Source organism: Bidens hawaiensis, unplaced genomic scaffold (genome assembly GCF_021521415.1).
Source record: "Bidens hawaiensis isolate Kalapana, Puna unplaced genomic scaffold, B.hawaiensis_p1.1 tig00028013_1, whole genome shotgun sequence".
Classification (NCBI taxonomy): Eukaryota; Viridiplantae; Streptophyta; class Magnoliopsida; order Asterales; family Asteraceae; genus Bidens; species Bidens hawaiensis.
In genome coordinates, this window is record NW_027494546.1 from 14,123 (window position 1) to 39,076 (window position 24,954).

Genomic DNA, 24,954 nt, shown 5'->3' on the forward strand with positions numbered 1-24,954 from the left:
TTAGAGGCATTTCTAACAAGGTTTTTAGTAAAAACTGAGGGAGGTGTTTGGGTGAGATTCTAAAAATTGCTTATTTGCTATTTGAAAAGCAAAAGCAATTTTAAAAAGCTCCAATTTGAAGCTTTTGTATGAGCTTTGCCAAATATCTTTTGCTTTTCAAAATTCAAATAAGTAAATAAGCAAGTTTTAGAATCTCGTCCATACACCCTCTGAGTTTCAAATGCACCTACAATTCTTTCTGTAGTGGAACCAGGACCACTGGTTCAACCATTTTTTCATGATTGACACAAGCATGACCATCATGAATACAACAATTATAAGTCTCAGAACTTTACGGTACGGTTTTACATGATACACAACATTGTCATTGCCAACAAATAATAGTAAGTAAACTTTACTAGGTTCTTTATTTTGTGACTTCCTGCCATCAAGAAACAAGCCACATGAAAAAGGTGGACCACAGCGTGAGAGCTATTGCAGCCACGCCATAAGTCCATAGCATAATCACAGAACACTCGCTTTCACCCACCTCAAACAATTGTGTTATTGTACCTGCCAATTTAATCAAAACATTAATACTACGGTTTTAGAAATCATGTATGGCACATGGGTTAATTGTAAAAAATCAAAATTTTGAATAGGAACAACCAAACGCGACCGGTTATGAAACTCGTCTGACTCGTTCACCTAATCATCTATAGTTATTTTTATGATTTTTTTCCCTTATTTTGTAAGTTTATAGAGTAATAACTAAGTTTCATAAGTGTTTCACTAAAGTCATTTTATTTTATTTTATATTTTCTGTTTTTTTCCTCTAAAAATAAAGTATTTCAATATTAAGTTTTTTTTTTTAAAAAAAAAAGCCAAAAGTAAGAAAAACTGAGTAACTTTAATGGAACATATGTGAATCCTCTTTGCTATTTATATTCCTGTTGATTAATTTGAAGTATGGAAAACAAAATATTACTAAATTATAATCAATTTTAATATTTACATAAAACTAAAGAAAAATTTAACAATCACTAAATAGTAATATATATTCCATTTAGCTCAGTTAGCTTTTTTATAACTTAAAATATTTTAGGAAAAGAACTCACAAAATGGGAACAATTAATAAAAGTTAAGTGAATTTTGGAAAAAAAAAATTAAAAAAAAAAGTTTGAGTGACTTTAGTTATACACTTGATAAACTTACTATCACGTAAAATTTTCAGACTGTTTTTCTTTATCACAAAAATATGTAAAATATAATCATACCAATAGCCATCGCAGGAGGAACAGAGTATTGGATCAAAAGAATAAAACGGTATAACGAATCCGATCCCACGAATCCAAGATGGTGTGCAACTTTCACTATGCCAACACCCACGATTGGCAAAGCGACATAACGAACCGCTAGTATTCCTATCATCAGCCACACCCCTACGCTCGATTTCTTCATACCTAATTGAAAATGAAAATGACTAACAAAGATGTTCATTTCCAAATAGTTAAAGAAGGAAAAAGAGCTACATGAGAAAAAGAAAAATACCCTTATAGAGATTAGCCCCCACAATCAATGTCATAGCTGGAACTGTTGCCTCACTGTTAATTTGATCAAAAACCAGAAAAGATAATAAACAATCAAAAGAAAGCATAAGTTGAACTTAACATTGGACTTAAAGATGTAGAGGAACGTTCTTTTTAGAACCAATATCATGTCGAGAACTGCATTAAGTATAATGCATTCCCACCCACTTTTTCGCATCCCGAGTTGTTAAGAGTTGTAGTCTCATCATGATCATTAATGAATAGGTTTAGATTATATGTGAGTTAGTCGTTCTAAAAGTAACTCACTTTCTCGAGCCCATTAAATCAGAAAAACATTTTGTGCAAGTGTATTATATGGTTTTTCCATTCACGACATAATATTTATTCTGAAAAAGGTAATTATGTGCATACCCGAGAATACTTGCAGAACCATCAATGACACGAAGAGCAGCATTATCGCCGATCATTAACTTTCTAATCGGAGAGATCACTCCTATCAGAAGCCCAACGATCTGATGGCAAGAAATGGTTATATGAAAACATTTTCTCTTACATAAAAAAAAGGTTGCAAGATCATACCGTGGCAATGGTGACCGGTGTTAACCACATTTTGAGGTTGATTTTATCAGAAAAGGCATTAAAAAGCCTCTTAATCTTTGTAAACATAGTCACCTGCTTATTCATTGTTTCATTACAACAAACATCATGTAAAAACATGAATTCTTGACATTTTCAATATAAAAAAAAAGGTTATTACCTTTTTGTCTTCGACATCTTCAGGTACTATATTGTGTTCCTGCACTTCGTCATACTCATCATCAGGAGCTTCGCAATCTTCAAAACTCGAGCGCCGAGATTGTAGCAATGACTGGGTGTAGTTTTCCGTGAACATATCCAGAGTTTTACCTGAACAATCAATGCTAATAGTCGATGCTTTCGCGACCTCTTTGCCACTCAAGTTCCCGTACTTCTGTATGATGTTGTAAACATATGACCAAATATAAACCGCGCCAATCTGAAATTCAAAACCCACGAAAATAAATCATTTGAGACCAAATTCAAGCCAAAACTCGAAATCAAAGTTAACACGTGATCAATTCTTGACATTTACCGCCATAGACAGTGAAACCAAACCTTGCCCGTTAGTCGAGCAAGCTAATTTGTCCCCAAACGGGCTGTTACTCTCTTCACAAAGTGAAGGAATGATGATTAGAAGCAAGTTTCCATGGTTTCCTGCGAACAATAATAGATTACAGGATTGCAATTTGTAATCGTATTACTAATCTCACTGTGAATAATATGCTACAATAATGATCTTCCTGATCGACTATTTCAACCTATATATAAACAAAATTAATTGTATTTTTAAACTCCTATATTATCTCTACTCTTTTAACTGCTGGATTATCAATTCCTAGTTTTCCAAATAGGTATGTCTCAACACTCTATCCCTTAGTTCTGATTCTGACCCGCAAGCATTTTGACACCCAACAGGAAGTAACTCTCGCTTATCAATGAACTTGATTATTGGGACACACGACTCTTCTCCACTAACATGTTGTACCATTATTTGCTTCTTTTTCCACACATTCTTGAATAAAATGATACCGAGCGTCAATGTGTTTCCTTTTCCATGAGGCACGATAATCTTTATCTACCCTTAGTTCTACTTTGCAAGTTTCCCGCCTGATTAATTCCTCAAGTAAACTTTGTTACAACTTGCATGACACGTTGTTATAGTTGCAATTGTAAATTTTGCTTCACATGCTGTATGGCCAAAGTTTGTTGTTTTTGACTACCTCATCAAGCAACCGGACATGAAAAGTAGAATACCATCCCCGTGGTGCTCCTCTCGTCACTCTGAACAGTAGAATGACTACTGACACTATATTGGATTATTTCTTGCCTACATTCACTTGTATTGAATCCCAAGTTGAGCAGTTCCTTTAATTAATGTATCTAAGTATATGCTTAATGGCTTGCAACTAGCTCTTTTTAGGGGTTGTAATTTATTAACTATGGGTTTAAGTAATCTCAACACCATACCCGATATAAAATATTGTCCCATACCTAGCCTAAAACATGTCCGGTATGTAGCGGATAACTGGTAATCACTTATTTTTAGAAATCTTATGGTTTGGTGGGAATTGTGGGATTGGGAAAGATAAGTAAAATAATTTCGGTGTATTTACATAAAAAAAATAAAAAGTAAAGAATGTCGGGTATATAGTTTGCTAAATGGGTATATGTAATCAAGTAATTGGGTCAAGTAATCGAGAATATCACCAAATCCCATACCTGTCCCGTACTCATGAAAATTTCAAAACTAACCCCACACCATGTCCCATACCTAGTTACCTGACACTACACTCGTCCCAGATGTTTTGGGATTCGGTTATTTCCATCGGGGTTCGGACTACATTGTTATCCCTATGACACCCAATGAGGCTTCCATAACAGTTTTCCATAATTAGAGTCGTTTTTCATCATTCAGATTCCATTGGATACTTAATCAGGTTGGATTCCGTCATTCGGGTTTAGTATTTTCTAGCTCCACGCCACTTTGTGTAACATCCTGTTTTTGATATATAAATAAAGATGCTTAAGGATAAAAACAATGTTAGTGGATGTACTTGATAGGGTTAAAGGACTAAAAATGATCTTGCCTTATACGTTATCACTTCATTTGCATTTTTTTTTACTTTGTAAACCACTTCATACCAATGGATTTGTGGTCTGTTGGTAACTTAGTCAAGTGTCAAATCTTGTTTCTTTGGACTGACTTGATCCTGTTCCTAATTACCTGTTCCTAAAGTTTATTACAAGATACATTTTGGGTGTGTACATGTGTACACATCCACGATGGGTCTAAGACTTCTTGTTGGTGTCTGGTCAATATTCAAAGACTTACCAAGTGTTTCATCAGCTGAGCTTTGTGTTGAAGGTGACATAGGATCCATGGCTATCGAGTTTGAGGCATTTGGTGTTGAGGGTAATTTGCTCGAACTAGGGGCAATATTAGTTAAGGCGAAGATGGTTTAACCGCATTTGGTGTTGATTGGTTTTCCCCACTCAGCCAAGATGCAGGTTGCTCATCTTCTGATTGAGCTAGATGTTTTTCTTCTACAACTAACTCAACCCAAACTTGAATGCTTTTGATGTGTTCTTCCCAAGTGACTACTCCAATCGGATTTCTTGTGTTCATTAAACAACCCACTCGGACTCACAAAAATTTTCGAGCTTGTAAGTCATACCAACAATACGTCTTTCTACCGGGTGCGGTTCCTAAATGTACCATTGCATTACTACAGTCTCCAACTTTATGAGTTTTGGAGATGGAACTTTTACGTGTGAAAGGCACACAAAGACCTTTAAATGTGCAAGGTAAACTTCACTCCTTTAAATACTTCATATGGTGTCTTTTTCTTCTAGGATTTGGTTGTAACTTGGTCGTATATAAACAACATGACGGACAACCCCTCCCTGAGTGATTTGTGGAATTGTTATTGTCTTCAATTAAATTTAGGTTCTTCCAAGAATAAATCAATTTTACCCCTCTTTCACACCTTTTTACTGTGGAGTGTATGGTGCAATTAAGTTTCAACCGATTCCTTCCTTTTAATAATAATCGGTAAAACTTTGAAGGTGAACTCACCACCTTGATTGGATCTAAGGGTTTGTACCTTATAAGTTTCAGTTCATTCCTTCACTTCCCAATGTTGGGTGAAACTTTAAGAGCTGAACTCACCACTTCGATCAGTTCGAAATGTTTGTATTTTAAATGAGCTCAAGTTTTACACCAATTCTTCTACTTCTTGGGCCGAAAAGGCTTCATCCTTGGACTTTCTCATATAAGCTAGCATATACCTATCGTAGTCATCCAGGAATTGAAGAAAGTACTAGATTTCCATTCCATATACTAGCCCACAGATATTCACATAAAAAACTTGAAGCGTTTCATTTTTCTAGGAATGCAAGGCTATGTTACTTTCTCACAAGCCTGGCTACAAAAACATGGGTTAAGTGTTAAATAATTGGCACTCCAGGTACTAGCTACTTACTCATCATATGGCGCGGTACTTGGAAGTTTAAGTGGACTAGATGAGCGTGCCACAACTAGGGGCATTCCTCCATGTGGGATTCCAAGCACAGGGGTGAGGCCATGTAAAGTTTGACTTTATACAACTTATTTACGATCAGATTACCTTAACGAGCCTCCCATCACCACCACTATCATAAAACTAAAAGGAATTCACCTGTTATAATTACATTGCAACCTTGTTTGGTAAGTTTACTAAGAGTTAGAATGATACTACATAAGTGTGAATAAAATACACATCTGTAATATGATGCTGCTTGCCGGGTTTGCATTTCAATAAATTAAAACTATTTTTATTTCCGCCACGGATCCATCTCCAAATCGTACCCTTCTAGCAATTTGTTCAACAGTATTTGTAAAGTAAGATTTCTTAACCACCATGTGGTTTCTTGCCTCATCATCCAAGCCCCAACACTTTTTTTCCTTGGCGTGCTTGTTGGATTACACTTTTTCTCCATTAAGTAGAACATAGTCTCTCTTTTGTTGCACGGTTGCTATCGTTAGCAAGACAACTTCATCTTCCTGAGCTTGTTTGAAATAATTCTCTACTTTCTGGCATCTTGGACTCGGCCATTCAAATGCGTAGTAACTGGAGATATTACTATGAAAGCATTTTATATGCCCTTGTCTCGATTTCAATTGTTATCTTTCTTATTGTCACTATTCCTTGAATGACCTCCTCGTCCTCTTTCAAAACCACAATCTCTACCATTGCCATGGCCTTGACCATCGAAACCAGAAGACCCGCAACCTCGACCTTTGTTTGCTTGTTTTCAATGTTATTGCCTCTCCGTTTTGTTTGTGCACTAGACCAAGCAAACAAAGGCTTCCCTTGAGCATCTCCGCTTGCAGGTCGTACTTTTATACATTCTTCATGGGCCTTTATTCGTTCAGTTGCTTCATGAGTCTTGTTCGATTGATGCCACAAATTGAAGAAATTTATGTGGCAAGAAATTAAGAACATATCCAACAATAGTTGCTTCACTAATGTTAATTCGATCGCATACAAAGTATCGGATCGTCAGAGCTTTTTTGAGAACTTGTCAATCGTTTAGTTTCATTCTTTTGAAGTGTCTCCAGTTCATTCTTTAACGTCTGTAAGCAGACCTTCAAAACCTAGTCGTCTCTATGGTATCAGACCCACAATGTACCCTAATTAAACGTCTTTAGCATGCCAATCCTTTGCAATTTAAAGTAAAACATATTCAGGTAATTCTTGGAAGATGAAGTCCCTTGCGGTCTTACGCTTATCATCATCTAAAAAAGTCATGGACCTACGTTAGACCACCTCAAATGTACCATGAATGTCCATGATGGCATCCATCTTGATAATCCAGGTTGTGTAATTAGTGGGTGTCAACACCGGACACTGACACATTACTCCAGTGTATTCTCTTACCGAAATGGTAACAACAAAAATGTTAGTGGTTGATATCTTTTAGATTCTTAGCTGTTAGATTGTTCTAACACGTTGGCCTAATCAGTTGTAATATGTCGTTCGTGTAAATTCTTGATTGCTTGATCTTGATTGAGTGACTATGATATCAATTGTTGTAACATAATTGGTATATATATAGCACCAATAGGTCAAAGAACAAACAATGATTTTTGAGAAACACTCCGCATGTGGTTCTTTTATTAATCACACTCAATAATAATGCGTTACAACAACGATCATCCCGATCAAAATTTTAAACTACCTAAAGATAACTGTAGCTAGACTACTGAGATTAAAATTTGTACCTAGAGGGAGGCTCATTACAGAAGATGATTTATTGTGAGAGAAAAAAGAATAAACCAAAATCGATAAGATAATATATATATGCGATGGATAATTTGAGAACCTTTTTGAATTTTAAGAAATTTAAGAACCTTATTTTTAACACACATCTAATTAAATATGTTAGAGTATATAGTTCAGACTAAATCTGATTAAAAAATTAAGTAGGAGAGAATAAAGATTCACAGTGATTACACTAATTTAAACGTCCGTTACACCTATGTAAATAGTCAATTCGGTGCATAAAAAATGTTGTAATTTTTCTACGTACATGTAACCTACGTATATTACGTATATGTAAAAAAATTCAAAAAAAATTTTTACGTTGAATTCTTTCGAGTTCTTAAAACTCAAAATGATTCTCAAAAGAAATCAGTCATATATATGTATGCGTGTGTGCACGCGAGCGCACACGAAGTATTAAGCTAATTTGTTGGTATGTAATTTGGTTGCTATTTTAAACATTTAAATATACATGTGTAGGTATAATTTGTCTCAACACCCATAAGTTTATTGTTTATTGTGTATAAGACATATACCTACACATAATACACAAACCTATACATGTGTTTGCATATTTGTTTAGAATGTTTGAATCGATTGATATATCATTGTATTTTAACCATTTTTTTTGCTTTTTAAAATTGTAATTGTAAAATTGATTGATTAATTCGGCAATTGTCTAGCATTAATTAATTATAAAACTAAAACAAGATTAATTATATTTTCATGAAGCTCCAATGTTATCTCTGATCCTTTTTCTTTCAGGTGAAGCTCTTTTACTTTCTGACATTCGAACTCACCCTATTTAAAAAAAACACTATTGGAGGCGGTAAGTGATCAATAAATTAGTTGAAAACAGAGAGAGAGAGAGAGAGAGAGAGGGCACCCGCAGCGCATGAGCCGATGACTAGACCATGCAAGTGTTGTGGGGTTCTGGTGAGTTTAACAAGTACCCATCCAAGCCCTGATCCGATTATAAATGTGAAAAGGATGTTCACCGGCATGAACCATCTACACTAAATTAAATATTTAATTAACTATATATTTATAAAACTAACACTACAAATCACGATATTTAACTAACACAATTGGACTCACAGAGAAACTATGGAGGAGGCTGTGACAGTATCAGCAAGGCTACCGCCCACAAGTGCTGGAATGAAGACATAGAACACAACCTGTTCAAGAAACATAGGTAAAACTATTAGTTAACTGATCATTTTAAAGCAAGATTCATTTTCATGCGTATGACTTACGTTGTTGAGATGGTGGCGAGCGGCATCGCCCAAGATATTAACACGGGGTACACCAAGGAGAAAGCCGACTGCGGTGATCAACAGCGTCTTGATAACCGGAATCAATGCTACGACAAACAAATCTAGAAACGCCATCGACTCCACCGGTGTACTTGGAACAGTTTTGCTTAAGAAAAATGATATTAAATTATGGGACACCCGAATGCCGGGATAAGTTTGGTAACGAATATTCTTGTTAAAAGTAAATTTGGCAATGCAACTGATTAAAAGAAGGAAGATTCAGGAAGGAAAATGACAGGAAGATCCCTCTTGGAACTTATACATTCCAAATGATATGTTCGGGAATAAGTCGATTAACATCCATTCGTTTTAAAGAGAAAAAACGTAATGCGACCTGCCAAAAAAAAGGTGCCGCAAAAATAAACCGCTAAAGTGATAATACTTTTTTATCATTAAGTGATCAATGAGTAGAAATATATATAGAACTAGCTAGGTCAGTAAGAGTAGAAACATAATTTACATATATAAGAGTGGCATCCGGTACAAATGGAACTTAACATAATTTACACAAATAACTAGAATATTTATTATTGCTCTATAGTTTTGAATTAGAGTAATTACACTATAAAAATAAAATAAATCAATAAAAATTACTCTTGTTCAAAACTTATAGAATAATGCAATTTTAACATAACTACTTTAGTTATTTGTACGTTTTAATTTATATATATATATGGGAGATTTCAAATAAGAACCCCTTTGAGTTTTAATAATTCGAAAGAACTCAACGTAACGAATTTTTTTTACACATGCGTAATATATGTAGGTTGCATACACGTAAAAAAATTACATAATTTTTTACGCACCTAGTCGACTTTTTACACATGTGTAACGGACGTAAAAGTTAGTGCAATCACCTGCATCTTTATCCTCTCTCCTACTTTGACTTTTTTGCCAGATTTAATCTCAACCACATATTCTAACCAATTTAATTAAATGTGTGGCCTAGAATGAAGTTCTTAAGTTCTTAAAACTCACCATGGTTCTCAAAAGATCCATCCCCTATATATATATACAGGGAAAAGTTAATGTGCAAATAAAATTAACGTGCTAATTGTGAGAATCAAATAGAGTAATTATGATGATTACTCTATGATGTAATTACATAATTATTCTACTTGTATATATAATTACTCTATTTGATTCTCGCAATTAGCATGTTAATTTTATTCGTATTTAATCCAAACCCTATATATATATATATATATATATATATATATATATATATAGGTTAGAATAAAAACCCACTTGAGTTGTGAAAACTCTAGAAACTCATTCTTAATTACATGTTTTTAATTAAAGATTAAATCTTGTGCTCCACAATTAAAGTTAATAAAAAATGTTAAAAGTTTATTTACATTTTCTTTCTCCAGAAAACATATATAAAAATTTATTAAAAAAATGTAAAAAAGTAGAAAATTTTTTTTTTATGTTTTCGATGTTTTGTATTAAATGTAACAACATATATTACATGTAACACAAAAAAAACGATGTTACATAGGGTTTTCACGGATTTTCTCAACTCAAGAGGGTTTTCAAACTATACTTCTCCTATATATATGTATATGTATATGTATATGTATATATATATATATAGGATCAGGATCATGTGAAAACTTTTTGTGAATTGAGAACTATAAGAACTATTTTGGATCACAAAAAAACCCAAAAATAAAAAAAATCATAAAACAAAAAAAACACAAAAATAAAAAAAGTAAAAAAAACCAAAGTTCTTATTTATCATCCCGGTTTCTAAAAAAAACATAAAAAAAATTCTCGGTTTAGCTAAATTATACATATACATATATGTATAATATGTACATATATGTACACACATGTTTTTTTTCCTATACACATATGTATAATTTAAGGTAAATGATAATGTACATATGTGTACATTACATAACTAGAGATTAAATGAAAGTATACATATGTGTATAGGTATAATACGAATTAAAAAGAAAAAAAATCGGTTTTTTTATTATACATATATGTATAATATGTACACACATGTTTTTTCCTATACACATATGTATAATTTAAGGTAAATGATAATGTACATATGTGTATTGTAAGGCCCCGTTCCCGGAAGCCCTACTTTGACGTTGGATTTACTCATAAACATAGTTCTTAAAATCAGAGTTAATTAAAAACTTTTCGCGGAATACATAATATTAAACATTCACCATCACATTACAAAACAATAATTCTTGTCTTAACATAACACCACATTTCATAACACTTCTATGCCAAGATGCCAGTCTCTCCAATCCCTGCCATGTGTCCCACCTCACGCCAGCTGCCTCAACCTATTTGCCTGCATGCATACTAAAGGTCAGCTACGCTGAGTGAGTTCTAGTTTAATAGTTTACAGGATTATTCTTTCACATTCTTACAAACATACAACTATTCGTACATTCTTAAGGGTCTGCCACCCGACTTCTTATACAGATATCGTAGAGTCGGCCACTATATTCTTGCCCAGGTATTAGAAGGGCTTGTCACCCTGACTCTTACTTCACATTCCTTCTAGATTCTTACAAACATGTTAAGTTAAACAACTAACATATACAAGTTCTAACCTCTTTCTTTCATTCTTACATTAACCATTTGTGTTAATCACATAGATATATATATTTCTTGCATTAATCATTCACGTTAAGCACATAAGTATATAGGTTACTATTCTTACAAGTATGCACACAGCCCCGAAACCATCTCAAAGAAAAATGGGGCTAGAACTCACCTGGAGACGATTTCTCTCGCCGTTAATGGTAATGCCCTTCATTAGCTGTGCATGGCTAACTATACAATACATTACGCGCGTCAATTAACCATTACTATTGCTTCTTACATCTAAGTTAATGAAACCCTTAACTAACGGGGGTCCGGGGGCAGCGCCCCTGGTAGCGGGGTCTAGGGGCGGCAGTCCCTAGCAGGGTCCAAGGGGCAGAGCCCCTGGCTGGGGTTGAGCTGTCAAGTCAGCTCGGAAAATTTTTATTTTCATTAACGGTCCTTTAACAAAAACGCATCAGAAAATTAATTTCATGAAATTTCGCATGGGAATTTCGCTTCGCATGGAACTTTTTCGCTTCGCATGGAACTTTTTTCACTTCGCATGGAACTTTTTCGCTTCGCATGGTTATGCGATGCGAAACAACCTTTTTCTTCGTTTTTACCATTTTAAAGTCATTTTTCTCCTTGTTTCCTCCTTAGGACCCGGTTTTACCCTTTTTATGGGTTTTGGGTCGTAACAACTTTGTATACCCGTGTTTTATGAGGTCTGAACATCACCTTTTTGTCCTATTTCATACTCGTGAGGCTAAGACTCACCAAGTTTATGTTTTTCTTACATCCTATAACCCGATCTACTAAGATATCGATTTGCATGTCGAACTCAACCACAAAACTTAACCTTGTTGGCTAAAACTCACATTTGGCTTCGAGTTTGGTTCGGATCTTGACAACTCGAGGATCTGGACGTGATTCTTGTTGTTTGAAGACACTTGATCACCAAGATCTTCCTTACTTTAGCCCGGAATCGGATTCGAGTCTTGAGAGAGAGTATGTGTGTGTTGTGGGAAGAAATGGTGAAGGGATGGGGGGATGACCTTATATAAAGAGCTATGGACCCCACCACCCACTTCCTTCACCAATCCTAATCCTTATCCAAATAAAAACATGCACACATTTAAATGAGCGACTCACACGAAACAATAATTTTCTTTTATTTAGTAATCTCGTAATACGGATGTTACATGTATATTACGTAACTAGAGATTAAATGAAAGTATACATATGTGTATAGGTATAATACGAATTAAAAAGTAAAAAAAAATTTGTTTTTTTTTTAATGAAACCGGAATGAAATATAAGAATTTTAGTTTTTTTACTTTTTTAAAATTTTCTGTTTTGTTTGTTTTATAATTTTTTAATATTTTTAGAGGGTTTTTTTAGTGGTCCAAAATGGTTCTCAAAGTTCTCAATTTGTCAATGGTTCTCTTAGGATCCTTACCCTACATATATATATATATATATATATATATATATATATATATATATAGGGGAGAGATATTTTGAGAACAATGTTGAGTTTTAAGAACTTAATAACTCAATTCTAGGCCACACATTTAATTAAATGGATTGGAATATGTAGTTGAGATTAAATCTGACAAAAAAGTCAAAGTAGGAGAGAGAATAAATATGTAAGTGGTTACACTAACTTTTACGTCCGTTACACATGTGTAAAAAGTCGACTCGGTGCGTAAAAAATTCTGTAATTTTTTTACGTGTATGTAACTTACATATATTACGCATGTGTAAAAAAAATTCAAAAAAAAATCGTTACACTGAGTTCTTTCGAGTTCTTAAAACTCAAAGGGATTCTTAATTGAAATCTCCCCTATATATATATATATATATATATATATATATATATATATATATAATATAAGCAAGTTACTAACAAAATATTTTAATTAAAGTTTCGTGTACGAACGAAATAGTAGATGGCATACAAACAACGTTAATATAGAGAAAAAGGCAAATAAAAATTTAGTACGCAAAGTAAGCCATACACAACCTGGATCTCTTATCTAACTCCGACTTTGCGGTCCAATATTTAGCTAATTTTAAGTTTCTAGAAAAAGACATGGATATTAATTTAATGATTCATCATGGAACACGGAATGGATGAGGAGCCTCGCAGCTGAGTTAGCGGCCTTGCAAGTGCCTCATCTTCATACGCCATAAGTATACTTTAAATCCTCTTAACTCTATACAACTATCACATCATTATTTTTCTCTCTTTCGTTCCATCTCACCCAAAGAAAATAGTTTAATCCATTTAACTTCGTCTCACTCTTATTAATTGTTACTTTAATATATTATTCTTTGCTTTAAGGCCATGAGGAATGCTCTAACGTCCAGCATAAATTAAAATGACATGACACTTTAAAGATGAATTAAACCACTCCTCACTTGTGTTAAATTTGTTAAAAAGAGCCATGGATTATGCTTTTTGCGGGTTAAAAGGCAAAGATCAATATATTAAATTAACAGTTAATAAGAGTGAGATGAAGTTAAATAATTAAACCATTTCCTTTGGGTTAGATAGAGTGAAAGAGAGAAAAATGAGTGATGTGGTGCTTATGTAGAGTTAAGAGGGGTTAGAGTATACCCCATGGCCTTAACCCGTGAAAAACATAATCTATGGCCCTTTTTAACAAATTTAACACAAATGAGGAGTGGTTTAATCCATCTTCAAAGTGTCATGTCATCTTACTTTATGTTAGGCGTTAGAGTATACCAGTAGGCCTTATGCCGTCGCCTAAGTCAATTCCACAACGATGATACCGTAAGAAAACATGAGTGACTAACAATCAAATTAGTTAAATGTGCAATCCAAAAAATTAAGAAATGGTTACAATGTGAAATACGAGCACCCGTGGATGGATAGCCAGGGAAAGGCCGACACCGACTGTTGGACTTAATTGGATCGAACAACACCGGTATTTTGTGAGAACTCCTCACGACTCTTTCAATATTATTAAGAACGGAAACCACACAAAATACAATAACCCTAAACCATCTATTTATACTATAACCTTAACTTATTCACCAAGAAACCTAATTAGACTCAAACTAGGAAACCAAATAAATAAATAAAAATAACCAATCTTGTTCCTAATTTAATGAACTAAACCGACTTAAACTAAAACTCTTTAAACTTTAAACCTTTATCAAGATTAATCCTTCATCCACCCTCTTAATCTTGATATGGACTTGTTACTCTTCAAAATAGTGTTGGATCTAAATCTTCACGAACCTAATTAGTAGCTTCTTCTTTCGGTTTTGGTCCGGGACACTCATATACAAAATGACCATATTCAAGACAAGTATAGCATCTGATATGAGCTTTACCTCAACCCATATCCTTTCTCTTTTTGATTTTCATTGGGTTGGAACCGACCACCTCTTCCTCATCCAACGCCACGTCCTCTACCTCATACACGTCCATGGTCGCTTTTCCCTCATCCACAACATTCACAAACATCCTCTTCTTTCTTCGAACTTTCTTGTCCATCAGCTTTAGTAAGCAACAACTTACTTTGTCCGCTATCGCCCGTCTCATTTTGCTCTCTGATTCGTTCCTCATAGGCCTTCAACCTGCCTATTGCTTCTTCGAATGGCATGGTGTCCAGATCTGAATATTGCTCAATAAAAGCAACAATCTGAAGATACTTCTTTAGCACCGAATCTAACAGCTTTCGCACTAACACTTCATATTCGAGAGTTGAACCAAGACTAGTAAATCTTGAAACAAATCCGCCTAACTTTCCAGCAAACTCTTCAATCATATTTGTCTCCTTCATTCGTAGTTTCTCAAATTCTCTTCTTACACGTAAAGCTTCCCATATATCTTTCGCACTTCGGTTCCTAGCAACTTGAAGGAGTATATCCTCTGTAAAGCTTGATAGATAATCGCCCTTGCAATCTTGTTCTTCTTTTCATCTATGGCTCCATCGGTTACTGGCTTAATTGTCTCCCACAACCCTTGTGCATCCAAAACTGACTCCATTAGAATTGTCCAAGTGTTGTAGTTCGTTGTTGTCAACATTGGTACTTGAAACCAGGCGGTGTGGTTTTCTTGAACCGGGCCATTTCTTGCATTGTTTGGATTATTAGCCATTCTTTTCTTCGAATCTTCTTAACGTCACACAGATCGTCCTCTTTGATTGCTCACACAGATACGATCACAGCGAATCACACAGATTTACGCTGCTTTTTCTTTCAACGAATCACACAGATTAACGTTGTCTCTTCTTTCAACGAATCACACAGATTAACATTGTCTCTTTTTTTCAACGAATCACACAGATTGACGTTGATTCTTCTTCTCGATCGTTCACACAGATACGACCGTCTTCGTCTTCTCCTTGATCGTTCACACGGATACGATCGTCTTCTTCACTGTTTGATTGCTGCACTCTTGCAATCCGTCTTCTCGGGTGGGTTCGATCTTTTTACTTGCTATTCAAGTCTTTCGCTTGGTTGACTAATTCTTCGATCACCTTTCCTTTTTTACTTTCTGGCAACAATAATTGAGGTGTACGTGTTTGTTGCAATTTCCTATGCTGGCTTTTCTTTCTCTCTAATTAATTTGAGGTGTGCGATAGCATGCTTTCTTTATTTTCATTCAATTTGACTTTTTGAACGTGGATGTTTGCTTGCTTCCTTCAATTTAATTCAACTTCTCCAAAAATTAACAGGAAACAATTTGCTTCTTTATGCCTTTTTCGATGACCCTCAAACTCAACAGCAGTCGCACCTAATGTATATCTTGAACCTCCTGCTCAATCTTGAAACCCGGTCTATCTTCTCTTTGACCTGCTCTGATACCAATTGTTGGACTTAATTGGATCGAACTAACACGAACAACACCGGTATTTTGTGAGAACTCCACATGACTCTTTTAATATTATTAAGAACGAAAACCACACAAAATACAATAACCCTAAACCATCTATTTATACTAAACCTTAACTTGTTCACCAAGAAACCTAATTAGACTCAAACTAAGAAACCAAATAAATAAGTAAAAATAACGATCTTATTCCTAATTTAATAAACTAAACCGACTTAAACTAAAACTCTTTAAACTTTAAACCTTTATCAAGATTAATCCTTCACTGACCAGGGAAAACAGGGAACACCACCTCCAAATCTGGGGTTGAATCATGTTAACTTATGATTTGCTGATCATTCTTGTTTGATTAAGTTTACTTATGTCATGCGCTACGTTGTTGTGTAGTTGAAGAGGTAGGTCCCAGCAGAGCCCAGTTGGACCCGCAAGACTCACCTCAAACAGGGACGTCTGCGCAGAAACCAACTGGATCCGCAGGACCAACCATGCTCAGAGACGTGACGTCCTTACGCGCAGTACGCAAGCTGGTCCCGCAGGAAATGCCTCCCAATGGTGAAGGACTCCGCCTGTCCCCGCAGCCTCGGATACAAGCCATTAGGGAAGGCCACCCGCGCAGCAAGGCTACACGCACAAGGCACTTAGCTCTCAATCGTTCAGTGTCACCTGAAGGAATGAGCGAAGCCGGGAACAATCCCGCACAAGAGCGGGAGGGGGAATACTCCCGCCCAAATAAGCCAGTCCGTACGATACGGGAAGATCTTCTGTACTGCACCTGACGAGGTATGGGAAAAAGATTTGACTAAAGATACGACAGCTTATAGACAACAGTATGGCGAGCAGCATGCTCCTACACTGTATGTCACTATTAGTCGCTGCCTACTCACCAACTCTTGTCATACCACGTGCGTAGCTGGCAGTTGGTGGAAAAGGAATAGTATACAGCAGGCCTGGTCGCTATCAGCCGCTACCTACCCACCAACTACCAGCAGGGCACGTGCGTAGGCTACTGTTGGTGGAACAGGAACACTGTTGCAGCCGGCCATACCTCCTTGGAAACCTATCTTCGGCTATAAATACCACAAATGGTATGACCATCTCATCTTATCATATCTTATCACATTATCATCATATTATACCTGATATCTGCTCTAGCAATCTCTTAATATACTTTTATATTTAAAGAGCAATCTAGTCTGATTCTCACGCCGGAGGGTGGTCACAAGGAGGAACCCCCCCCCCCCCTTCTCAGTGACGAGCTCACGGTGTCTGTTTTGCAGGTTATCAGAAGAACCATCTTCCAAGGGTCTAACCCCTCGTGGGAAACATCTAACCCCCAGGTTACCAGTAATCTGTCCGGGGTCTGGTTAGTGTTTCTTCATTGGCGCCATCCGTGGGACACGTGGCAAAAAGCAAGCTGGCAACTGCTGTTGACAGGACGCGTACCATTAATTTCGCGGCCACGCGCCCGAATAATCGCGCCCACGCGCCTGAAAAGCGTCTGGAATGACCATGTACTGTCACGTCACCATAACTTCCTGCACGTCCTGACACAGTCAGAAGAAACCGTCGCACGACGTTTCAGAGATTTGGACTGTTCCTATCTTCCCACCAACCTTTCGAATTTCAAAATTCAAATTTTGAAAATATTAAAAAGTAAGCGGGAAAATACCCCTTACCTTGGCAAACAAGTAACCGTAAGACGGATGCGGGTACAGTGTAAAGGCAAAACCCTTCACGTACCGAGCACCCGCAGGGAATTGAAGCCAAGAAAAACCTTGGCAAACAAGTAACCGTAAGACGGATGCGGGTACAATGTAAAGGCAAAACCCTTCACATACCTAGCACCCGCAGGGAATTGAAGCCAAGTAAATTTTGGCGAACAAGTAACCGTAAGACGAATGCGGGTACAGTGTAAAGGCAAAACCCTTCACATACCTAGCACCCGCAGGGAATTGAAGCCAAATATTCCTCGGCAACCAAGTAACTATAAGACGGGTGCGGGTACAGTGTAAAGGCAAAACCCTTCACATACCTAGCACCCGCAGGGAATTGACGCCAGGAATACCTTGGAAGTAAAGTAACCGTAAGACGAGCGCTGGTACAGTGTTAAGGCAAAACCCTTCACATACCTAGCGCTCCGCTGGGAATTGAAACCAAGAAGGATCTTCTGGGCAATGCTTGCGGAAACGGAAATAACATCCCCGCATAGCGGGAACGTCGAGAACTACGTTGTTTGAAGCTCCAGGATGGAATTGGTGGTTTTAACATAATTGATCACTATGTTCAAAACTACCAAAACCTCATGGAGAGTCCACACAAGTGAGACTCAACGCTCCTGACTTGCGAGGAGGTTACAGACCTACCCGCATCATACCCAAAGACCAAGCAGGAAACTCGGGAATTTCTGCAAGTGACAAGGACTTCCGCGGGAAGAATCCCCATGGAAAACCTTAAAAAAACCCTTTTCAAAACCCTTTGCTTAAGTCCAAAAGTTCACCTCACTTTATTAAACACGCATGAGAAGAACATTGGACTGGGGGGACTTGAAGAGGTAGGTCCCAGCAGAGCCCAGTTGGACCCGCAAGACTCACCTCAAACAGGGACGTCTGCGCAGAAACCAACTGGATCCGCAGGACCAACCATGCTCAGAGACGTGACGTCCTTACGCGCAGTACGCAAGCTGGTCCCGCAGGAAATGCCTCCCAATGGTGAAGGACTCCGCCTGTCCCCGCAGCCTCGGATACAAGCCATTAGGGAAGGCCACCCGCGCAGCAAGGCTACACGCACAAGGCACTTAGCTCTCAATCGTTCAGTGTCACCTGAAGGAATGAGCGAAGCCGGGAACAATCCCGCACAAGGGCGGGAGGGGGAATACTCCCGCCCAAATAAGCCAGTCCGTACGATACGGGAAGATCTTCTGTACTGTACCTGACGAGGTATGGGAAAAAGATTTGACTAAAGATACGACAGCTTATAGACAACAGTATGGCGAGCAGCATGCTCCTACACTGTATGTCACTATTAGCCGCTGCCTACTCACCAACTCTTGTCATACCACGTGCGTAGTTGGCAGTTGGTGGAAAAGGAATAGTATACAGCAGGCCTGGTCGCTATCAGCCGCTACCTACCCACCAACTACCAGCAGGGCACGTGCGTAGGCTACTGTTGGTGGAACAGGAACACTGTTGCAGCCGGCCATACCTCCTTGGAAACCTATCTTCGGCTATAAATACCACAAATGGTATGACCATCTCATCTTATCATATCTTATCACATTATTATCATATTATACCTGATATCTGCTCTAGCAATCTCTTAATATACTTTTATATTTAAAGAGCAATCTAGTCTGATTCTCACGCCGGAGGGTGGTCACAAGGAGGAACCCCCCCCCCCCCCCTTCTCAGTGACGAGCTCACGGTGTCTGTTTTGCAGGTTATCAGAAGAACCATCTTCCAAGGGTCTAACCCCTCGTGGGAAACATCTAACCCCCAGGTTACCAGTAATCTGTCCGGGGTCTGGTTAGTGTTTCTTCAGTAGTTCATCATCAAAGGTTTTGTTGGTGCGGACAAAACCTCATGAATGATGGCAGAAGACGTAGATATTATCATATTATAAGATGACAAGTTTGAATTTTCTTGTATCATAAGAAGTCATACAAGCTAAGCCTCAGATAGATTAAACCAAAGAAAATAGAACAAACAGAATGGGCCCTATAATTATTCCTTTTTAAACGTCATCTATAATTAGTGGTTTTAATTTATTTACTACAAGAGTACAAGACTCGAAACATAATGGAAAAATAATAATGAATTGGTTTGACATATTTAGCATGTTTAATAATAATAACGAGTTGTGTTTGGGTTGAGATATTTATTTGGGTTGAGATACTTATAAAAGGATCAGGTCAACATTTTTAATTAAACATAACCTTATGTTAACCCATTTAATAGAATGACCGGTCAATCCACTAACTTATTTATGATCAGGTTGATTCGTTTATATAAATATGTAAAACATGTTTTGCTCGTGTTATGATTTTAAGTGTATGCGAATTAAAGTTGACACATAAATATATAGGTCTTATTTGGGTTTAACTATTCAGCTCGACAACCCATTAAACCGGCATGATTAACACCTTTACTGGTTGTAGAGGAAAAGACGCCATATTTAGTTATGTCCAACACATATGATTGAGAAACCATATGCTTCAAACGTCAAGGTAATTCTAAGTCAAAAATCAAATTAGGTCAAATTTATAAACCAAGATCTATAGTAATTAATGGGTAAAACTATGTTATTGTATTACATATGAAATAACTTGCTTGATCACAGAATTTGTTATCACAAACATGAAATCTTCAAGAAACTTATTAACCGAACCTCTCAAAACTCTCAAACAAGAATCTCACAATCTCACAAAATGGTCTCCAACGGTTGGAGAAGATAGAAGACATGTACCGATGAGATGAGAAAAAAAAATGAAAACTCTCTTCTTCCCTATTTATCAAGACCCAACTTGTAACTAGAGGTGCACAAACCGGGTATTTTCAGAAACCAGAGGAACCGGTTTCGGGTACGGTCAACAAAAGTCAAAACCGGATCGGGTATGAACCAGTTCCGGGTATAGTTAGGTTTTTGACAGGAATTTTCGGTTTCGGCTAGGCTAAGGTAGGGTTTTGACCGGGTATTTCTGATTCCGGTGAGTCCGGGTCAGTTCCAGTTCCGGGTACGGCTTCGGGGAGAAATCCTATACCCAGTCAGGTATGGGTAGTTACCGGTTCCGAGTCAGATAAAACGGGTCGGGTCAGAAACCGGGTATTTTATGCACCTCTACTTGTAACTATTTATGGGTCAAGCCCTGACATTGACTTATCCCCCCTCAATGCTTAAGCCCACACAAACTCTATCCAACAATATTCTTCTTTGCTAAGCTCGTTAAAGACCAACAATTAAAAGCATCCACATAAAAAGAAACACAATACCAAAAATTATAGAGTATTTACACAACCATATGTTTGACACTTAATTGAAAATAAGTATATATTTCAACATTTTCAAATGTTAACTAGAGTTTAACTAGTAAGGGAATTAGTTACTGACTAGAATGGAGGCCGCGTACAGACTCATGGGGGTTGTGTTTTATCCGGGGAATCCCTCAATTGGTGGACCGTTAGGGACTCCGTCCGTCCGGACTCGTGGCCGGCTCGGGCTACCTTTAGCCAATGGGGACCGCGTACGGAATACCCGGCGTTACTTAATTGGTCGTTTCAAAAAAAAAAAAAGAATGGATGGTAATGAGATAATAATTAATATGATTAATACTACCTCATTAACGAGAGGTATGATTAACTTCAGGAAGTCTAACAAATTAAAGGTCTCAAAAACTTAATTGGCACCATATTAAGATCATGAATTTTAAAGGAAGAGTAGAGCCAAAGAAGTGCATGTAATAACATTAGGGGTGGTAAATGTGACCGATATGTTGAATGGGTTGTAATAAAATGTATATAATGGGTCAGAATAGGTCAAGCTAAAAAAAGAAAATGATTTAAACGGGTTGATATTTCTTGAGTTTTTATTTTTTTTAATGGAACGAGAAAAACGGAGGAAATTTTTTAGTTTTTTTACCTTTTTAGTTTTTGATTTATATTTCGAATTATGATTTTTTAATTATCTTTTTTGAATATTTTATTGAGAGGTTTCTGAAATCTCAACCCATTTTGACCAATTTCAAAAACCCCTCATTAAAAAATTCAAAAAAAGTAATTAAAAAATCATAACTCGAAATATAAATAAAAAACTAAAAAAGTAAAAAAACTAAAAAGTTTCATTCGTTTTTCTCGTTCCATAAATTAAAAAAAAATAAAACTCAAGAAATGTCAACCCGTTTTGACCCATTTCAATCATTTTCTTTTTTTAGCTTGACACATTCTGACCCATTATTTACATTTTATTACAACTAATGCAACCTATGGGTCACATTTGTCACCCCTAAATAACACATTATAGTGGAATATAATAATGACACTGTTATATGTTTGTGCAAAATTTTGTGTTCAATGAGGTTTGATTGTGGAGTTAGGTAGAACTTGCAATGGGAGGATGGCCGGAAATATAATTTAATTCATGTTGTCTAAGTCTTCAGATACTGATAATCGTATGTCGCCTAGCTTAGGCGTATACGCTGATAAAAAAACCTACTGTTGGTAATTTCCATCTAATTAAACCCGTCACATGTAAATTATCGGATTGGACTTATTTAGGCCAATGAGATTCATTAACGATATAATGGTTTATGTTGTTGCAGTTAGAGTTCAATTATAATTTATATTACTTGACGGTTGTTGACTAAGTCTGGGTACCCTTATATATCATAGTTATGATCAGGCTTATGGTATTATGATATGAAGGATTATTATAATATAGATTTGATCTAGTTTTTTTTATTATAATAATATGAGAGTTTATCTTAATTTGTGTATTTGTTTGTCATCTTGATTATCAATTTGTTCTTGATCACTACGCCCATCCTAAGGTCGGTGGCGGATCCAGAAATTTTTTTCAGGTTGTGCACTACTTTTATATGCTTCAATTTCATATAATCGGGTGTAAAAAATTCCGGGTCGATTCGATGGTTCGGACAACTTAAAACTAACAAACTAACAAATTAAAACTAAAATTTAACAAATAACTTAACAATTAACAACATCAAGAACAATTAAATATTTAACAAATTAATCTAAACTTGAATTTATAGTGGGAGAATTCTAAGAATAGTAGCAAGGGTGAGTACGAGGAAGGAAGAGAGACAGCCACTGTGTAGGTGTGTGTTCTATAAAACCCTAAATTGATATAAGGCTTACTTAAAAAAATTAGAGTTGCTGTATGGAATCGAACCTGTGACCTGTCTACAAAACAAGCAGCTTACCAACTAGTCCAGAGCTTGTAGTGTAACTAGAGCGGTTCTTTTCTAATTTATAAGGTGGTTCCTATAATATTTTATATATATCAATATACTATTATTTCGAAACTCGGGAACCACCCATTTGCACTCTAAATCTGCCCCTGCTCGAGTCCGGTCCTAAGGGGGGCTGGTTGGTCGACACCACAGGCCCAACACCCCGCTAGGCCCAATTTTTTTTTTCAAAAAATTATATGTATTTTTATTTATGCAATATATATATTTAATGTTTAAACTCAATTACATAACCACTAGCTTGATCTAGTGATAAAGGTGTATTACTAACAACAAAAAGGTTTTGGGTTTTAGTCTCATTTGAGAAATGCTTAATTCTATATTTATACAAAAGTTTTTTACACAACCTAAATTATAATCAAGTAAGCCCATATCAAAATTAAATTATTTAAACACAGCAAAATACTCCTTTTACAAGCCTAAAAAACATTTGATTTTTGTCCCAAAAGTGTTTTTCTTTCTCGGAGCCGGCCATGGCCCAACATCTCTGTTATACATCAGGCATACACGCAAAATTGATTTTACAACCAATATAGATGTACTACGTGGGCGTATGCATATGCATGTGACGAAATTTTTAATGATAAACATCTTGTTTATAGTTTTTAAAAAGGGTGTACTAATGCAACTAAACTAATATGTTGTACCATGTATACTTTCACATAAGGGTTCTGTAGGTCCAATAAACGGGATCTCATAACTTGTCTTGGATCAATCCGTGTAGCTAGCTAGCGGAAATTACTAACAACACTTAAATCTCGGATCTTGTTTTGGGCCCAATCAAGAACGAGCTAAATGGAAATAAAGATATTACATATGTTACCTAAGCTAACAGATACAAAAGACGTGCACATTATAAATGGGCTTTACAGGGTGAAGTTATTCTACAATAAGTGATAAAAATGAGAAGTATTTGTGGGCACACAAAAAACCTAAAAAAATCATAATTCAAAATTAAAAAAAAAAGAAAAAAAATGTTTTCCCATTTTTCTCAAAAAAAAAGACACAATGTTGAGGAAAAAAAATCATTGTTTATTTTTTATTTATCATTGTGTTTTTTTGTTTATTTTTATCGTTGATTGTGTATTTTTTTCACCTTGATATTGTGCTTTTTTTTCTAGATATTGTGTTATATTACTCAACGGTTTGTTATATTTTACGATTTATTGTGTCTTTTTTTTATTTATTATTGTTTTTTTATTCATTTTTGTCATTTTGTCTTTTTTCTCGACATTGTGTCTTTTTCGAGTTTTTTTTAACGAGAAAAATAGGGGAAATATTTTAGTTTTTTTTTAAATTTTTATAATTTTATTTATATCTTGAGTTATGATTTTTTTTATTATTTTTTAAATTTTTCTTAAGGGGTTTTTTTGTATGGCCAAAGATTCTCTTCATCATTCTTATTTTTATCCCCTTTGCATTTTAACTTTTCCCTTAACATAAGTTGCCCTACATATTACAACAATGGATTATAAGCTCGGGTTGAGAAGTAAGCCCAATAGACTATTCATGTAACTAATTAAAGAAGCGAAGAGCTAGTACGAATCGTCTTTGCAACGTAAACGAATGCCTTTACTTTGGCTTTGAAAGTCTTTCTGTTCCTGATTCAACTCCTTCATGCCATTGATTGATGTAAGTCTTTCAAACTAAATCTTTTGTAAAAGAGTATAAAGTATTACATTTTTCTTATGAAATGCCAACTTTAAAAAAAATTAAAAGAAAGGAAAAAACAAAAGACCAAGTTACAACCCAGTCAAAATAAAACAGAAACCAAACGGAATAATTGATAATGTTTTGATACCTAATTAGGATTGGCACAGTA

At 36.0% G+C, this 24,954-nt stretch overlaps 1 protein-coding gene across 2 annotated transcripts; it reads right to left on the reverse strand.

The window, feature by feature from the left end:
- Positions 1-265: 265 nt before the first annotated feature.
- Positions 266-9,027, reverse strand: LOC143576178 (protein PIN-LIKES 3-like). 2 transcript variants are annotated; one of them, XM_077060333.1, is made up of 10 exons: positions 8,668-8,706; positions 8,510-8,589; positions 8,298-8,427; positions 2,641-2,762; positions 2,287-2,544; positions 2,109-2,201; positions 1,941-2,041; positions 1,531-1,583; positions 1,257-1,442; positions 266-552 (listed from the first exon to the last, which is right to left on the reverse strand). In XM_077060333.1, exons 3-10 carry the CDS (start codon positions 8,413-8,415, stop codon positions 428-430), a joined length of 1,056 nt encoding a protein of 351 aa, XP_076916448.1. In that variant the 5' UTR covers positions 8,416-8,427; positions 8,510-8,589; positions 8,668-8,706; the 3' UTR covers positions 266-427. The 2 variants fall into 2 exon arrangements, with proteins under 2 accessions (XP_076916448.1, XP_076916447.1); XM_077060332.1 differs by having other exon boundaries at positions 277-552; positions 8,298-8,422; positions 8,668-9,027.
- Between the last annotated feature and the right edge of the window lie 15,927 nt (positions 9,028-24,954).